The 18,265-nt window shown below is 40.9% G+C and overlaps 1 protein-coding gene across 4 annotated transcripts in view; it reads left to right on the top strand.

Annotated features, from left to right (window-relative positions):
• Positions 1 to 1,152: 1,152 nt before the first annotated feature.
• Positions 1,153 to 18,265, top strand: part of LOC112221882 (DNA (cytosine-5)-methyltransferase 3A-like) — a 29,253-nt gene continuing 12,140 nt past the window's right edge. Inside the window, exons 1-9 of one of the 4 annotated variants that reach the window (XM_024384286.2) lie at positions 1,153 to 1,208; positions 6,579 to 6,719; positions 9,600 to 9,745; positions 9,908 to 10,121; positions 10,480 to 12,287; positions 12,440 to 12,605; positions 15,514 to 15,573; positions 16,833 to 16,900; positions 18,048 to 18,197. In XM_024384286.2, the coding sequence (XP_024240054.1) occupies positions 6,590 to 6,719; positions 9,600 to 9,745; positions 9,908 to 10,121; positions 10,480 to 12,287; positions 12,440 to 12,605; positions 15,514 to 15,573; positions 16,833 to 16,900; positions 18,048 to 18,197 (2,742 nt within the window). In that variant the 5' untranslated portion in view covers positions 1,153 to 1,208; positions 6,579 to 6,589. The remainder of the gene's footprint in view (positions 1,209 to 6,578; positions 6,720 to 9,599; positions 9,746 to 9,907; positions 10,122 to 10,479; positions 12,288 to 12,439; positions 12,606 to 15,513; positions 15,574 to 16,832; positions 16,901 to 18,047; positions 18,198 to 18,265) is intronic. The other 3 variants (XM_024384287.2, XM_024384288.2, XM_024384290.2) reach the window with 3 other exon arrangements.

The following is an 18,265-nucleotide window of genomic DNA, read 5'->3' as shown; positions in this document are numbered from 1 at the left end:
CGACAGTTGAACTAAACGCATGAAGCAGTTCTAAGTTATAGTCTTCGAGAATCAATGGGTACATATCAATCAATTAGGGGAAAATTGATGTTGAAATAGCAGATTACCCTTTTACATTTAGCGGTGAGTTTTCAATTAGGTTCTATGACCGCCCGCTTTCAACCGTCCACGTGCAAGCTCCCGGGCACGCACCGCCACCGCCATCTTCTTGACACTAATTTCCATAATTTCTCTCCCACTGTGGCCGTGTAATTGAAATTAAAGTCTGCAAGAGTTTATTCGAACTTTGAAATAGTGTTGCCTCGTCGATTAACATTCACACTGCCATTTGATTGGACATGAAAGGGTATACCTAGTCAATTGCGGTTGATAGACTACATTGTAGACCTTGCTAATGATGATAGCCTACATACATTGTATCCATGTCACGATTTGTAACTTCAGCAGGTGTTTACACTACAGACAGTAGCTATTTTGTGGATTTGTTTTGATGGCTGACTCATTACAGCATAAGTGATTAGGCCTACATTAAAACATAATTAGGCAACGTAGGCCTAATGCCATACGAGGAATGTCTAAGAATTTTGAAGACTCAAAACTATCAAATGACAACTTTGTTGCAAAAAAAGTATCAGTTAACCGGCGATCATCACTAGTTAAAGTCATAATAATCTCATGACTAGTTCACCAAACATTTCCGCCCATGCGCAATAATAATTTAGCCTATGTGTTTTAAACTTAAAAAATGCGCAAACGGCTTCAATTCAGTTAGTCTGTTTAATTTCGTGGTTGTCTGGTCTAATGTTAGGCTATATGTTGGCCTTCGGTTTGGTGATATTGATATCTTCAGGAGGTTTTTCAGTTGAACTCAGTCGGCCAATTTGGTGAAGAACTCCTGGCCCAAATACTGCCCATAAAGTTCGAGGCGATTGTGTGTTTCCATAAATCGTCGAGCTATCGCCATATTCTAAATGCGAATAAAATATAATTGTATAATCTTACACAATTTCAACCTCTGGGCCGTGCTATTTTTCTTACTCTAGCGCTACCATTGTATGTATAGCAATGGGCCGTCCCCTTTTCGTACAGTCGGCCAATCCCGAACAAGAATAGCCCGGTTGGAGAGACGTCATTGGAGAGTATTGAGAAAGAAGCCTGTGGTTCTCAAACCGGGTGGCAGAGTCTACCCGGAGGAAGGAACAACGAAGGTAGGTGACCCTTGATTCATATTTAAAGCCACTGGTTATCATTCTCCATCGTGCACCAGGAGAAGCATGGTGAAGCTATGATTATCCGTTTATTTCGCATAGCCTACATTATGTAGTGGTCAACAACTACATGGAGCCTAATGCACAAAAGCACAAAGACTGGTTGACACAAAAGACAAGGCTACAGTTTAGGAGCCGGAATGCTTATTCCTCTGTTACGGTACTGTATTTGATCAAACAACGTCAGTAGACATGAGGCTCCCTGTCTTTTATAATCAATCTGCAGTATTTGTTTACGTGTCAGTTTGGGGACATTAGAGATGGCAATGCTGAATAACAAGATTAAGTGAGCAATGTTGTTTGTTAACAACATCTACAGTAGCCTATAGTGTCGTGATATCTTGGATTACCCACCAGTACAAAGGCAACAGCTTTATTGACAATAAAGGCTAGACAACAGAATAACCATATCTTGAACTCCGGTGTGCACGTCAAGCAATTTGTTACAATGTAGAACACGGGATAGATGCCGGCTTCAAGTCAAGATACTTTTAGTTGACTTTGTGGTTGGCCTACTACAACTGTCACACTGCCAGAACATGCAACATTTGACCTAACCTGTATCGGAGAAAAGATCATGGAAAGACTGGCTGCTCTGCTGTTCTTTGTACGGAACATTCGCGGCAAAAATTACCCCGCGAGATACACTTTGGAAAAGGGGAGGAGAAAACTAGGAGAAAATAAGACCAGGGTAGGGTGTCGGAACTGACGGAGAAAGGGAAAGCAATGTGGTTTGCATATTTTGCAAACGCGCATGGCAGCAATATCCTCAGCCATGGATTCGATGATTTGACTTCGCCTATGTAACACGCATACAACAATTAACCCTAATGAACGACCCGTTGCATTGTCACAGCAGTTTCCCTTTTCTGAGTCCTTCAGTCTTATGATGCACCCGGTCTATTGTATATTGTAGTACCAGTGGGCCTTTATGAAGGATAGCCTAATATTACTGAAATAAGTTGTGTAAAATCGTAGAATTGATTTGACGAAGAACTGTCCTTTGACTATTGCCACACAACAGCAAAAAGTAAATCAGTCCTTTCTCTGTAGAACAAAAGATTGAGCGACCTCATCCATTGGTCGGTTTTCTACCCCAATACCCCATGCTGCCCCCCTGAAAGGGGACCAGGGTTGGTTTAATAATGGGACGGGTAGGCTAATTCCTACACTCCGGTTCCTTTTCTGCCCCCAGAAATGATTATTTAGTGTAAAATGTACATTCCAAAGGGCTTTAAATAAAAAGTTAGGTCAAATCAAATCAAATTTTATTTGTCACATACACATGGTTAGCAGATGTTAATGCGAGTGTAGCGAAATGCTTGTGCTTCTAGTTCCGACAATGCAGTAATTACCAACAAGTAATCTAACTAACAATTCCAAAACGACTGTCTTATACACACAAGTGTAGGGGGATAAAGAATATGTACATAAAGATATATGAATGAGTGATGGTACAGAGCGGCATAGGCAAGATACAGTAGAGTGGCATAGTTAAAGTGGCTAGTGATACATGTATTACATAAAGATGCAGTAGATGATATAGAGTACAGTATATACGTATACATATGAGATGAATAATGTAGGGTATGTAAACATTATATTAGGTAGCATTGTTTAAAGTGGCTAGTGATATATTTTACATCATTTCCCATCAATTCCCATTATTAAAGTGGCTGGAGTTGAGTCAGTGTGTTGGCAGCAGCCACTCAATGTTAGTGGTGGCTGTTTAACAGTCTGATGGCCTTGAGATAGAAGCTTGAGGCTTGAATGGCCTCAGAGATATGGACCAAGAACTGATGTCCAATAGAGAGGACAAAAATGAATTGCTGGGCCCCAGGAGGACAGACGTGTTTCATGATGTTAGTCTGTTTGTCTCACTCATACATTTCCACCCTTGTTGGGCTAAATTATAGAGAAAGTTAATACAATTTCTAAATGTCTAAATAAGTTTGATATACAAGTTAAAATCCTCTTCAAGTGTTTACCATTATGTTAGCTCAATCGCACAGAGCAAAAGCTCATTTAGGCCCCACATTTCCACCCTGTGAGGATTATGCACCTCACAGGGTGAACATTTTGTTTGAAAAGATAGTAAATAAATGACGAATGTCAATATTTATTTATGTCTGCATAATACATTTATATTTTATGATACAACACGCTTTATTGTCTATTTATACATGACAAGATTGCGCTGATAGACATGGTAGCTCTGTTTCTGGCTCCTAAGCAACTTTGAGGTATTTTATTTTTTATTTTTGTGTTATTTCTTACATTATTAGCCCAGAACGTTTGTGTTATTACAGCCAGAAAGAACTTTTGGATATAAAAGCAGCGTTAACTTACCAGCATTCAGACCAGAAATATGACTTTCCCGAATTGGATCCTTTGTTCGTACCCCACAAGGCAATTTAACTTATCCCCGAGGCTGCTCCAAGATGCCACCGGAGGAGGAGAGGTATTCGGAGTGGACTTCTTCTCCGACTCAGGAGGCGTGCACACCATCCACCACTTCCGAGTATATTAGTCACTAATGTTCAGTCCCTGGACAAAAAGTAGACGAGCTCTGGGCAATGATCTTCTTCCAGAGACATCGGGGACTGTAACATACTCTGTTTCACGGAATCATGGCTCTCTCCAGATATACTGTCCCCGTCCATACAGCCAGCTGGGTTCTCAGTACACCGTGCAGATAGGAATAAAGAACTCTTTGGGTAGAAAGGTGGAAGAGTACTACCGGTCAAAAGTTTTAAAACACCTACTCATTCAAGGATTTTTCTTTATTTTTGACTATTTTCTACATTGTTGAATAATAGTGAAGACATCACAACTCTGAAATTAACACATATGGAATCATGTTATAACCAAAAGTATGTCAAACAAATCAAAATATATTTTATATTTGAGATTCTTCAAATAGCCACCCTTTGCCTTGGCATTCTCTCAACCAGCTTCATGAGGTAGTCACCTGGAATACATTTCAATTAAGAGGTGTGCCTTTTTAAAAGTTCATGTGTGGAATTTCTTTCCTTCTTAATGCATTTGAGCCAATCAGTTGTGTTGTGACAAGGTAGGGGGTTTTTAAAGACCAAGGCCATATTATGGCAAGAACAGCTCAAATAAGCAAAGAGAAATTACTTTAAGACATGAAGGTCAGTCAATTCGGAACAATTCAAGAAGTTTCTTCAAGTGAATCGCAAAAACCATCAAAAGTTATGATGAAATTGGCTCTCATGAGGACCGCCACAGGAAAGGAAGACCCAGAGTTACCTCTGCTGCAGAGGATAAGTACATTAGAGTTACCAGCCTCAGAAATTGCAGCCCAAATAAATGCTTCACAGAATTCAAGTAACAGACACATTTTAAGGGCAATTTTACCAAGAAGGAGAGTGATGGAGTGCTTCATCAGATGACCTGGCCTCCATAATTCCCCAACCTCAACCAAATTGAGAAGGTTTGGGATGAGTCGGACCGCAGAGTGAAGGAAAAGCAGCCAACAAGTGCTCAGCATATGTGGGAACTCCTTCAAGACTGCTGGAAAAGCATTCCAGGTGAAGCTGGTTGAAAGAATGTCAAGAGTGTGCAAAGCTGTCATCAATGCAAAGGGTGGCCACTTGAAGAATCTAAAATATAAAATATATTTTGATATGTTTAACACTTTTTTGGTTATTACATGAGGAAATGCGTGTTATTTCATAGTTTTGATGTCTTCACTATTATTCTAAAATGTAGAAAATATCAAGGACATCAACCACACAAGCCCCGGCCTGTTTACCCCACTATCATCCAGAAGGCGAGGTCAGTACAAGCTGGGACCGAGAGTCTGAAAAACAAACTGGCCTCCACCCAGTACCCTGCGCTGAACTTAGTCACTGTCACTAGCCGACTAACAGCCATTTACTCTACCATTTTAAAAGGCTAATTGATCATTAGAAAACCCTTTTACAATTATGTTAGCACAGCAGAAAACTGTTGTTCTGATTAAAGAAGCAATAAAACTGGCCTTCTTTAGACTAGTTGAGTATCTGGAGCATCAGCATTTGTGGGTTCGATTACAGGCTCAAAATGGCCAGAAACAAAGACCTTTCTTCTGAAACTCGTCAGTCTATTCTTGTTCTGTGAAATGAAGGCTATTCCAGTTTGAGATATGGCTTTTTCTTTGCAACTCTGCCTAGAAGGCCAGCATCCCAGGGGTCGCCTCTTCACTGTTAACGTTGAGACTGGTGTTTTACAGGGACTATTTCATGAAGCTGCCAGTTGAGGACTTGTGAGGCTTCTGTTTCTCAAACTAGACAATCTAGTGTACTTGTGCAAATTGTTGTGCACCGGGGCATCCCACTCCTCTTTCTATTCTGGTTAGGGCCAGTTTGTGCTGTTCTGTGAAGGGAGTAGTACACAGCGTTGTACGAGTTCTTCAGTTTCTTGGCAATTCCTGCATGGAATAGCCTTAATTTCTCAGAACAAGAATAGACTGACGAGTTCCAGAAGAAAGTTATTTGTTTCTGGCCATTTTGAGCCTGTAATCGAACAAATGCTGATTCTCCAGAAACTCAACTAGTATAAAGAAGGCCAGTTTTATTGCTTATTTAATTAGCACAACAGTTTTCAGCTGTGCTAACATAATTGCAAAAGGGTTTTCTAATGATCAATTAGCCTTTTAAAATTATAAACTTGGATTAGCTAACACAATGTGCCGTTGGAACACAGGAGGGATGGTTGCTAATAATGGGCATCTGTATGCCATAGATATTCCATAGAAAATCTACTGTTTCTAGCTACAATAGTCATTTACAACATTAAAAATGTCTACACTGTATTTCTGATCAATTTGATGTTATTTTAATAGACAAAAATGTAGTTTTTCTTTCAAGAACAAGTACATTTCTAAGTGACTCCAAACTTTTGAACGGTAGTGTATATATATATATATATATATACAGTACATATACTTTTCCTCCCAAAAGTTGAGGTCCAAAAGGTAGGAATTACTTTGATAGGCACATCAGTTGTTGTGACAACATAGAGCTGTCTCCCTTCCTATGAAATACTGATCCCCATCTTCTTTTGACCCGATTGAGGGCTGTTAAGGCTTCAGATTACAGATTTACTATTGTCAAGAAATAAAAACGTGACACTGGTTATTACAAATTTGACACAAGGAAATATAGGATTGTTATTTAGTTGTTGGTGTATAATATATTTTACCAGCACTTATATTTAAATGATTACACACAGGTGCAAATGTTTGATTTAAAAGAAATGCTATAATGTCCATGTGAAACTTCTCTGTGTTGTGTCATTTTCTAGGTAAGAAAAAAATGGCGACATATGTGGACCCGGACCAGACCCCAGATGCCACTGCAGGAAAATGCAGCCGTTTTGAGGTGCTGGACTGGCTCAATAAGATCCTGGACATCAAATTCACCAGGGTAGAGCAGATATGTTCAGGTACCGTCTCACTAGTACCGCTTTTCCAAACAAGACATTTTGCCGCCAACTTTTTGTCGACCTTTCCATTATATCTGAAAGGTTTTGCCAGCAACAAAACCTGTATGTTAATTTCCACCAACCGGCCTAGTCATGATTACGGTAATGTATTTAAAAGTCCTGCTAACTTCTCAGTATAAATGTCACTTTTCGTCGTTTTTGTCAGACATCAAACTTGTCCTTGTCAATCACAAAGCTTCACAGATATGCTTTTAATGCATTTATTCTCTCCATTTAAATGTATCTAGTTATTTCCTTGAGATGTTCTTGTCTACTGTCACATAAATGCTTTGGCATTTAGCCTGGTGGAACGCATACTGTCATTTCACATATTTGTTCTTGACTTTGATAGGTAAATACTTAAAGGCCCTTATATTTAGCTAATAAATGATGGGTTAATATCCCTAGGCTCCTAGCGATTTGTAGTTTAAGTTAGAAACCGATCTTTCTATAGACAGAATAACTGGTGGGGAGTTTGAATGGAGAGAAATTGCGCAATGGTGTGATCACATCCAACGTAGATCAAAAAAGCTACTTTATGAAATTTCAGTTTCTTTACATGATCAGAAGAGAAGATTCTAATTGTTCTGCAGCAAAAAAAATTAGGACATGGGCCCTGTTTTGAAATACATATTTTTGTTATATGACAGCGGTTCCACACGTTCTGTAACCCTCAATTTGTGTGTGAAAGATATTATTGATATTTTATTCTGTTAAAATCTATTATATTCATTCTTACTGTAAAATATATGTGGGTTGACTGTGATCAGAACAGGGGAATGAATGTAAGTGTGTCTTGTCTGTTTAATGAAGAAAATAAGAACATTTGATTTAATTTGCATGGCGCGGCCATGTAGCCTATATGCTGCACAGACCAGTAAGATAATTAAACTCACAATATACTATTCTGTTATTTTGAAAATAAATTGTATTTGTCTTTGTTTTTTGTGTATGCTTTGCCACACATTAAATCATGAACATTCTATTGTTGTTGTCCGACGTCAAACATGTCCTTGTCATTATGAAAAGGTATAAACACATAAATGGCACGTGACATCGCAGCAGCTGGGTCCAAATACCAACGTTACATGCCAAAAAATTTTTTTGATTAAAAATGTGTTTAGGATATGTCACTAACAAGCCAGGCAGCTAAAAGCTACTTTCTAGAAAATATTTTGGTTAGTTTGCTAGCTTGTTAGCTAGGTTAGCTATCTAGCTGGCTAGCCAGCTCAGATATTACCAGAACATACTGTATGTATCTGACAACATTTTGTATTGAACTGTAGCCAACTTTTTATTCACCATCACAGAAAACTTAACACATGTCACGTTGGTATGAATGATTCGGGAGACAGACGCAGGAATGCGTAAGTCCATATTATGACAAGAAAAGCTCAAATAAGCAAAGAGAAATAACATACCATCATTACTTTAAGGCATGAAGGTTAGTCAATCTGGAAATGGTCAAGAACTTGGAAAGTTTCTTCAAGTGCAGTCGCAAAAAACTTCAAGTGCTATGATGAAACTGGCTCTCATGAAGACTGCCACAGGATGACCCAGAGTTACCTCTGCTGCAGAGGATAAGTTCATTAGAGTTAACTCCACCTCAGATTGCAGCCCAAATAAATTCTTCACAGAGTTCAAGTAACAGACACATCTCAACATCAACTATTCAGAGGAGACTGCATGAATCAGGCCTTCATGGTCAAATTGCTGCAAAGAAAACCACTACTTAAGGACACCAATAAGAAGAAGAGACTTGCTTGGGCCAAGAAACACGAGCAATGGACATTAGACCGGTGAAAATCTGTACTTTGGTCTAATGAGTCCCAATGTGAGATTTTTGGTTCCAACCGCTGTGTCTTTGTGAGACGCAGAGTAGGTGAACGAATGATCTCCGCATGTGTGGTTCCCACCGTGAAGCATGGAGGAGGAGGTGTGATGGTGTGGGGATGCTTTGCTGGTGGCACGTCAGTGATTTATTTAGAATTCAAGGCACACTTAACCAGCATGTCTACCACAGTATTCTGCAGTGATACTCCATCCCATGACCCAAAATACACCTCCACGCTGTGCAAGGCTATTTTACCAAGAAGAAGAGTGATGGAGTGCTGCATCAGATGACCTGGCCTCCACAATCACCCGACCTTAAATCAATTGAAATGGTTTTGGACGAGTTGACCCGCAGAGTGAAGAAAAAACAGCCAACAAGTGCTCAGCATATATGGGAACTCCTTCAAAGCATTCCTCATGAAGCTGGTTGAGAGAAAGCCAAGAGTATGCAAAGCTGTCATCAAGGCAAAGGGTGGCTACTTTGAAGAATCTGAAATATAAAATATGTTTTGATTTAATCAAACACTTTTTTGGTTACTACATGATTCCATATGTGTTGGTTCATGGTTTTGATGTCTTCACTATTATTCTACAATGTAGAAATTAGTAATGATAAAGAAAAACCCTTGAATGAGTAGTTGTGTCCAAACTTTTGACTGGTACTGTACAATTGTGAAATGTAGACTCCTGACACTTAGTGGGCAAGTATTCTTCTCTCTATTGACTGATGAAACACAAGCTTTTCGCTACACCTGCAATAACATCTGCTAAACATGTGCATGTGACCAATAACATCTGCTAAACATGTGCATGTGACCAATAACATCTGCTAAACATGTGCATGTGACCAATAACATCTGCTGAACATGTGCATGTGACCAATAACATCTGCTAAACATGTGCATGTGACCAATAACATTTGAACGCATGTTTCACTATTGGCTATTCTGTCCTGCTCTCCTTTGTTACTAGATAGTCTAAAACTTCTATTGTCTGTGTGGTGTGCAGGTTCCTGCTACTGCCAGCTGATGGACTGGCTCTTCCCTGGGTGCATTGACATGAGCACAGTGAAGTTCCAGGCCCAGGACACACCAGACTTCATCCACAACTACAATCTGCTTCAAGCTGGCTTCCGAAAGACTGGTGTCACCAAGGTTAGACTACACCCATACTTTCTTATCCATCACATTAACTCTAAATCAAGGATATTATTTTGATTGTACGTTAATATTTTATCGCTGGGCAGAGGGTTGATAGGGATTTGCCCTTTGCTTCCATGTGGTATTTGCTTATTGTTCTAAATCCCTCCCCTTTAGTTTGTTCCAGTGGAGGAGCTGATGAACGGAAGGTTCCAGCCCAACTTCGTATTCCTGAAGTGGTTCAAGAGGTTTTTCCAGGCTAACCTGGTGGGGCAGGTGTATAACCCTGTGGAGGCTCGCCAGGGCCAGGAGATCCAGCCTGCCAGACCCCCCCTCCGCTCCCCCCAGGGACTTGGCCGCAAGTCTGCCAGCCGCAACCCCAGTCAATCAGGTATCCATTCTCTCACTTATCCTGAGTAGTGAGTAGAAATGTAGCTAGCTAATATCTAAAAGTATTGTCATGGATACACACACACGCAGACTAGCAGCAGACCGCTTGCAGCTCAGGGAGGAAGTTATCTCTAATTTGAGGCAGGGACACATGCACCTTAAATTTGGCAGAAGCACTCAAGCCTGGGTAAGGCAGGGCCTGAAAGTTGCGGGTATGGCTCGGGCTTAAAATCCATTCCCGTGCAGGGCTCTAATCCTGAGTTGAAATGTTCTTGGTGCTGTTTGTGACCTTATATTCAGGATGGAATATTGTTGGTATTTTTCTGTTAATCAGTTTGTGTTTTCCTTTTTTCCGACAGGGGGGTTGGAAACCAACACGGATGAAGAAGCTTTAGGGAAGTATCAAAGGAAACGTATAGTTTACGAAGATATATGGAGGGAGACGCACTCCTGGGTAGGGCCTAGCACTCTGGGAGAGGTCCATGCCTACTGCAGTCTGTGTGACATGAATTTCAACATCTATCACTTGGGCCTTGTTGACCTCAAGCGTCACTCACAGTGCAAGAGGCACCAGAAGCTTACCCTGGCTGCCAATGGATGCAATTTAAGAACCGATGCGAGAAAGAGCAGGCAGGGCAGCATCAGCAGCTGTCCACCTTGTAGTGAGTTGGTCCTGTGCTTCATTCAGGTTAACTGCGTCTCTGGTCCGTCCGCGGCTGGGGACCAGGTGTCTAACAGATACGGTCAGTATGTCCTGGGACTACAGTACCCAGAAGACATAGTGTCCGCTTGCCAAAAGACTCCTTACTGCATATACATGTACGGAGGAGTGGTGCTAGGGGAGGCTGGCATAGCTTCTGTAGTTCTAGTAGGCTATTTTGATGTGAAGGCAGCCAGACACTGCATCAGGCTGTTGGATGTCCTGCAGTCTCCAGCCGAAGACAATACTGGAGAGGAAACTGCTGCGGCTTTGGTGGAGACCTTGAAGAGGTTTGGGCTTCCTGCAGCTAACCTCGCGGCTCTCTACACAGATGGTAACGGTGCTGCCTCTGAGCAGATTTGCTCACAGCTTAGGGAGCTCAACCCCAACGTGGTGGTGCTAGGTAGGCTGTATGGAGTGGCTGATGCATCCTGCCATGCTGGGATGGTAGAGCTCTCCACTCAGGCCCAGGAGCTAATTGTAGATATCTACTCCCACTACTCCTTCTGCTCCACCAAGAATGACAACCTGAAGGAACTGTTTTCTAGCATAACCAGTATCAATGGCCTTACCCTTCCCCTCACCACCTGCTGCCTTAACTTCTGCATGTTAGCCAGGAAAGTGTTGGAAATGTGGACAGATCTAATCTCCCACTTCAGCTCCTGTAACAAAGAGGATGACGTAGATGAGAAGGCCAAACTGATCTGCACACAACTACAGGATCCCCAAATCAAGGCTATCTTTATGTTCCTAAACCAGGCCCTGGAGCCCCTCCGTGCCTTCCAAGAGCGACTGCACCACCATGAGGGCTCGGCCCGGGCCGACCTGGTACAGATCCTACAGGAAGCCAGCAACCTCCTGCGCTCCTATGCCTCCAGTTTCCTCCGTCCTCAAGCCGTCGTGCGCTTCCTCAAGGAACGTGACGTCTCTCTCCTCAAGACCACAAAGTTCCACCTGCCAGGGCCAGAGCTGAACGTAGGTGGGGCTGCAGTGGAGGACTTCCTGTGTGAGTCATCAGAGTCAGGAGGTGAAGCACTGCAGTTTTTACAGAAACAGGCTCTGTCTTTCTACACAGCACTTACAGCCAGCGTGGCGGAGGGGCTGCCTCTGAGTGACGGCGTGTTGAGGAGCATGGCCCAGCTACTGAGCCCCCAGGGTAGGTTGACGGTCACAGGGAAGGTGGTGGGAGAGCTGGGGGCTAAACTTGGGCTCTGCAGCTCACCTGAGGAGATCAGCCAGCTGAACAAGGAGTTCCTGGAGTACCAGCTGGCAGAGGAGGGACAGTGGGAAGAGGGAGAAAATGGATCTGATGGGGGCATCCAAAATGGCTCTGCAGCCACCTCACTGGAGCAACATTGGTGCACTGTGTTGAAGGCTTCTGGATCAACCAGCATCTTCAGGAAACTTGTTTTGACCCTCTTAGCCATGCCTTGCCCCCCACTTGAAGCCCAGAAGGTCTTCACACAGGTAGGGGAAAGTCAAAAAGCATCACACAATTGTATGTCACTGCACTCCTGCATGGAAGTTATTGTGTTGGTATTGTCCCATTTATGTTCTTATCTGCGTGTGCTTGCGTCTGTATCTGCATCTATATTATTTGTGTCTGTCTGTGTTCTTAGATTGTGGAGAATGGGGACGCTGCCCAGTTCACTGACAGTGTGACAGAAAGTGAGCTGGACTCTGTTCGGGAAGTAGACCTGACCAATGACAGCGCTCTATCAGACAACAACAGTATCTACGAGTCTGGCATGAAGAAGAGAGGTCGTCCCAGAAAGATTCCATCAGGTACATTGTTTCATTAAGGGACTGGAATAGGACTAACATATTTTATTATCACTGTATGAAATGTACTGTAGTATAGTGTAGCACACACAAGAGCCCTCAAATGCTTTTTTTAGGGTACAGCACCATTTTGAGTTAGCATTAGTTTGTGTGTGTACCGGTAAGCAGCTTATCAAGTGGATTAGCACATGAATGGGTTAGCTTAAATGGGTTGAGTTGCTCAAGATGGCGGCAGCTCTCTATTGTTGGGGTAGGTTAGTGTAGCATGAGCATGCTTCAGGTTTGTATGTCTATGGGTAGTATTATATAAGGTTGGTTGTGTTAGTGTAATAGAGGTAATAGACAGATTTATATTTTAGAGTGGGCAAGAATTATTGTTATTTACATACATTATGTTGTTATGTAAAAGAGATGGTATTCTTATATGGGGTAGCTATGATAACGTACCATACCATTGACTGGGAATGATTGGGAAAGAGGGTACATAGTCAGTTTCAGAACTGAATTCATTCAACCGAAATGTGTCTTCTGCATTTAATCGACATGCCTTAATCGTCATCCACGTCATCACCGCCATTGGTTGACTTAGAAGAACAATTTTTGGGGCTACACTACAGACGGCTATATAGGTTGGCTAATACAGGACTAGTAAGTACCCAGTACACTACTTTAGCGAAGAAAGAAATATTTAAATGATTATTATTTAAAAATATAGAGATTTTATTTTATTCAGATTTTTCAGAGGGTGCTGCAATGCCCTCAGTACCCCTATTTCCCGTAGCTCTGGGTACAGATTTCAAAAGTAGTCAATGATCTCGAAGTCTCGGAATTTGAACTGTGTTTATTGTGTTGTAGCTTGATATAGGCAGAATTCAATATAATTCCAATTAGAGGTCGACCGATTAATCGGCATGGCCGATTAATTAGGGACGATTTCAAGTTTTCATAACAATCGGTAATCGGCCTTTTTGGACGCCGATTACATTGCCTGCGTGGCAGGCTGACCACCTGTTACACGAGTGCAGCATCAAAATGACCTTGTGGCAGCAAGGAGCCAAGTCAAGTTGCTAGCTAGCATTAAACTTATCCTATAAAAAAACAATCAATCTAAACATAATCACTAGTTAACTACACATGGTTGAAGATATTACTAAGTTAACTAGCTTGTTCTGCGTTGCATATAATCAATGTGGTGTCTGTTAATTTATCATCGAATCAGAGCCTACTTCAACTTGATGATTTAACAAGTGCATTCGTGAAAAAAGCACAATCGTTGCAATAATGTACCTAAACATAAACATCAATGCCTTTCTTAGAATCAATACACAAGTATATTTTTTAAAATCTGCATATGTAGTTAAAAGAAATTCATGTTAGCAGGCAATATTAACTGGGAAATTGTGTCACTTCTCTTGCCTTCAGTGCAAGCAGAGTCAGGGTATATATGCAGGAGTTGCAAACTGTTGAAAGGCCATTTATTCCTAACAAAGACCGTAATTAATTTGCCAAAATTTTACATAATTATGACATATCATTGAAGGTTGTGCAATGTAACAGCAATATTTAGACTTATGGTTGCCACACGTAAGATAAAATACGGAACGGTTCCGTATTTCACTGAAATAATAAACGTTTTGTTTTCAAAGTGATAGTTTCCGGATTTGACCATATTAAACTGGGGCGGCAGGGTAGTAGATTTTTATTCATGTATTATATTAAGTTCAAGTAAAAGTGTTCATTGTTCATTCAGTATTGTTGTAAATGTCATTTATTACAAATATATATATAAAATATGGTCCTCCAATAATCGGTATCGATATCGTCGTTGAAAATCATAATCGGTCGATCTCTAATTCCATTGCAAGAACCCCAAAAAATGTTGCCCCCTCGCCGATTTCAACTTCCCCGTTAGTCACTTTATCGTTGGCCGGGCCTGGTGTGTGGTGCCATTAGCATTGTCTAGCATTGTCTGGAATGCACAAGCCTTCAGAGCAAAAGTGCATTTTGGCATGACACCCTAATCAGCACTAAAAAGCAAAAAATCTCATGGCTTCCAATTGCATCATATAATATGTTGTAGTTGTGGATGCACATTACAGTAGTAAATGGCAGCCATATTCAACCGGCGGATAGTAGAATAACAGTATAATTGGCAGTGCATGGGCAGTGCATGGGCAGTGCATGGGCACTTTTCCTTTGTTACTGTATGTCATTCACTGACAGACCTTAGAGAGCTGTTTATAATCTATCAGAAAATTCCAGTTGATCAACTAGCCCATGTTTGCTAGGTAGGTAAATTAGGTTAACCAGCTATCTAAATCTTGTAGTTACCGTTGCCAGATTATGTGCCAATGGGAGCCGTAGGAATCATATGAACACACATAAGACATAGCAAAATTAAAATTGCAGGAATTTAGCTAGAAAACTGAAAACAAATCCCCCCCCAAAAAAAATGGGAAAATGTATAGAATTGCAGAAAATGAGTTTATAAATGGCAAAATGTTGATTCCGCCAACAAAAGGGGTGTGAACAGTTTGGGGTTGCATGGGGTCGTGAGGTGAGGGTTAATAACAACGTCTATAAGTGACATTATCCATACGGACCTTTGCCACCTAAGACGTGTCCCACTGGGCACATATGTCAATTCAACGTATTTTCCATGTTGGTTTAATGTAATTTCCTTGAAATTACATGGAAACAACATTGATTCAACTGTGGGTTGTGTGACCGGACCTTCTTTAATAGTAGTTGAGTACCCCTGGTATATGGGTTGGAGTCTATCTATACCTACAGTATCCCTAATGATAACCTCTATCTAATTTTACACTGTCCATTGATTCTCTCAGTGTTTCACATACTTCTATCACAGGATCCCTGTTAATAATGGAAGCATCAATGTGTTGTTTTCCAGAGGTGAATTACCTTAATGGGACAGTGAAGCCATGCACAGTGCGGCTGCAGAAGATAATCAGTAAGAAAAGATATTGACAGTCAGTGAAGATGATCATTGGTATTCATCTATATCACTTAAGGCCAGTCACCACAGGCTAAAATTATATATATATTTTTTGCATCTACTCTTCAATTTGAAGAGTTTTGGGTATGTTTGTCCATTAATGTTAGTATTTTTAAAAAGTAAAAAATTTAAATGTCAAAATGTTGATGAAAATATTTCCGTATATTTCCGTTAGTTTATCATACTACCGTCATCAACATTTCATGAATTGTAATTTTTTTTAAATGGTCATACATCCTTAATTTCAAAACTCACTACATTGAATCACACATCATTTAAAAGCCAATTTCATTGAGAATGTTACAAACGGGACTATATGTAGTAACTTACGGTGATTGGGTCTAAATGAGTGTTTGGCATTTGGTAGTTTAAATGAATTATAAATTTGTCTTTAACTGCCATTTCCCCAAAGTCAGACTCTTCCCACACGCCAACACATTTTTCTCTGCCTCAGAAGCATCTTCATTCATCAACTTTCTTGTGGTTATCCTTAGACGTGTTCTCCAGGCTTATACATAGGGAATTGTTGATATGTTGTCATGTTTTAATTCTAGATTACATTTCCTTTAAAAACATTTGCCAAAAATGCATTTTTACGTATCTTTCTATAGTATTTTAGATAGAAAGATTTAAAAAAATATTTATCCACAATCTGCTATATGTAAGTCAGCTCCTAGGAGTGTAACAAAATGAAACCAAAATACTTGGTCTGGCTTCATCCAGTGTCCAGAAAATTGGATTTGTGTGATATGCAAATATGCACATATTTAATGATATTACCTCATTTGCATATTTTTGCACAATATTTCAGAAACATTTTAATATATAAAAAGTATTATATTTGTGTCCACATTCAACTGGTAAAAGTTGATTGTGATTAAGGGGAACAAAATACCCTATTAGGGTGTGGTGCCTGGCCTTAAACTCAATTGAATTGATGTACAGGTGACACATTACCAGAGAATGCTTAACAATCCACCTTCCATGGTTGGGGTCAAATCAATTCCATTTCAATTCAGTTAATGCAGGAAGTAAACTGAAATTGGAATTTCAGTTTACTTCCTGCATTGACTGAATTTAAATGAAATTGACCCCAACCTTGTCTTTTTACTTATCTATCCTCTGGCTTTTCACCTTTTGACAATTTCAGGCAAAACTCTTGTATTTTCTGCATCAAAACATTGATTTGGTTTCTATGAAACTTGTTTATGTAGATGGGCCAAAGAATGAGGACGATACTGTGTTCGTTGAGGACAACGTCATTTGGACAAATACTATGGAGGTAATATTTTTTATTATTTTGTTGATGTTTTTTTGTATCACATTTCTTGTCTAGTAGGATTGGGTGAATCAATTCAACAAATATGGTAACTTAAGATTTAACTAAAGGTGACGTTATTGTTTTCTTGTGACTCATAATCAACTATGGATAACAGAGTTTTAAAAGACAGACAAGGCCTCCTGAGTGGCGCAGAGGTCTAAGGCACTGCATCGCATTGTTGCGGTGTCACTATAACCTGGGGTTCGATCCCAGGCTGTGTCACAACCGGCTGTGACCGGGAGTCCCATAGGACGGCACACAATTGGCCCAGCGTTGTCCGGGTTAAGGGATGGTTTGGCGGGGAATTACTTGGCTCATTGCGCTCTAGCGACTCCTTGTGGCGGGCCAGGCGCCTGCAGGCTGAATTCAGTCATTAGTTGAATGGTGTTTCCTCTGACACATTGGTGTAGCTGGCTTCCATGTTAAGTGGACGGGTGTTAAGAAGAGCGGCTTGGCGGGTCATGTTTCAGAGGACGCATGACTCAACCTTTGCCTCTCCCTAACCCGTTGCAGTGATGAGACAAGATCGTAATCACAAAATGTACTGAAAAAATATGAACAAAGAAGGACATACTGTAGATATTGTTGCCTATGTTTGTTTTTTCCTGTTCTGCTTTGATGTGTTCTTACCTTGCTATAGTGGGGGTGTGACAGATCAAAATAAACTGCACGTGACAACACCTGACAATGGAAACTATCATTCTTTGGAATCAAACAAAGCAAAACGTGCATGGATCTTTTGCATGTCTCCAAAGCTTGACATTATGACAAACCTTTCTATGAGTCACTAGTATGCTTTGCTTTGCTGTTGCTTGTGCAATCAACAATTTTCTATGCTTTTATTAAAACCTTAAATGCTTGGGACAAGTTCATACTGGTATCTCACCCGTGTCTAACAAACTAACCTTGTTAGTAACTTTTTTACCCTCTCCTTTATCTTTCTTCTTCTTCTTTTTTCATGTGGGTCGACTTTATGCTTGGTAGTCATAGCATTTCTTGGATGTGAGTGCTGACTGGGTGTGTGCGCGCTTGTGCCCACGTGTGTGTGCTTGTACAATGCCTGTGAGCAGTGTGCGTAATAGGTGTGTGCATGTGTGTTGTCCCTCAGGGCACCATTAGGGGCATTTATGGTTGGGAGAGCAGCTTACGCCAGAAGCCACAGGCGCGCACTGTGTTTCAGGCTGGTGCCGGCACCTGGGTCAAGCCACAGGCGCTTGACAACGACAGCAAAAAGGACCAGGAGTCCGAGGCTGCATCGGTAGGTACTTTCAAAACACCTACCAGTGATGGCTGGTGCGCTGAGATATCGGAGGACAGGCTCATTGT

This window comes from Oncorhynchus tshawytscha, linkage group LG22, assembly GCF_018296145.1.
Source record: "Oncorhynchus tshawytscha isolate Ot180627B linkage group LG22, Otsh_v2.0, whole genome shotgun sequence".
NCBI lineage: Eukaryota > Metazoa > Chordata > Actinopteri > Salmoniformes > Salmonidae > Oncorhynchus > Oncorhynchus tshawytscha.
The sequence above is the reverse complement of the archived record's forward strand: the minus strand, read 5'-3'. Positions and strand labels throughout refer to the sequence as shown.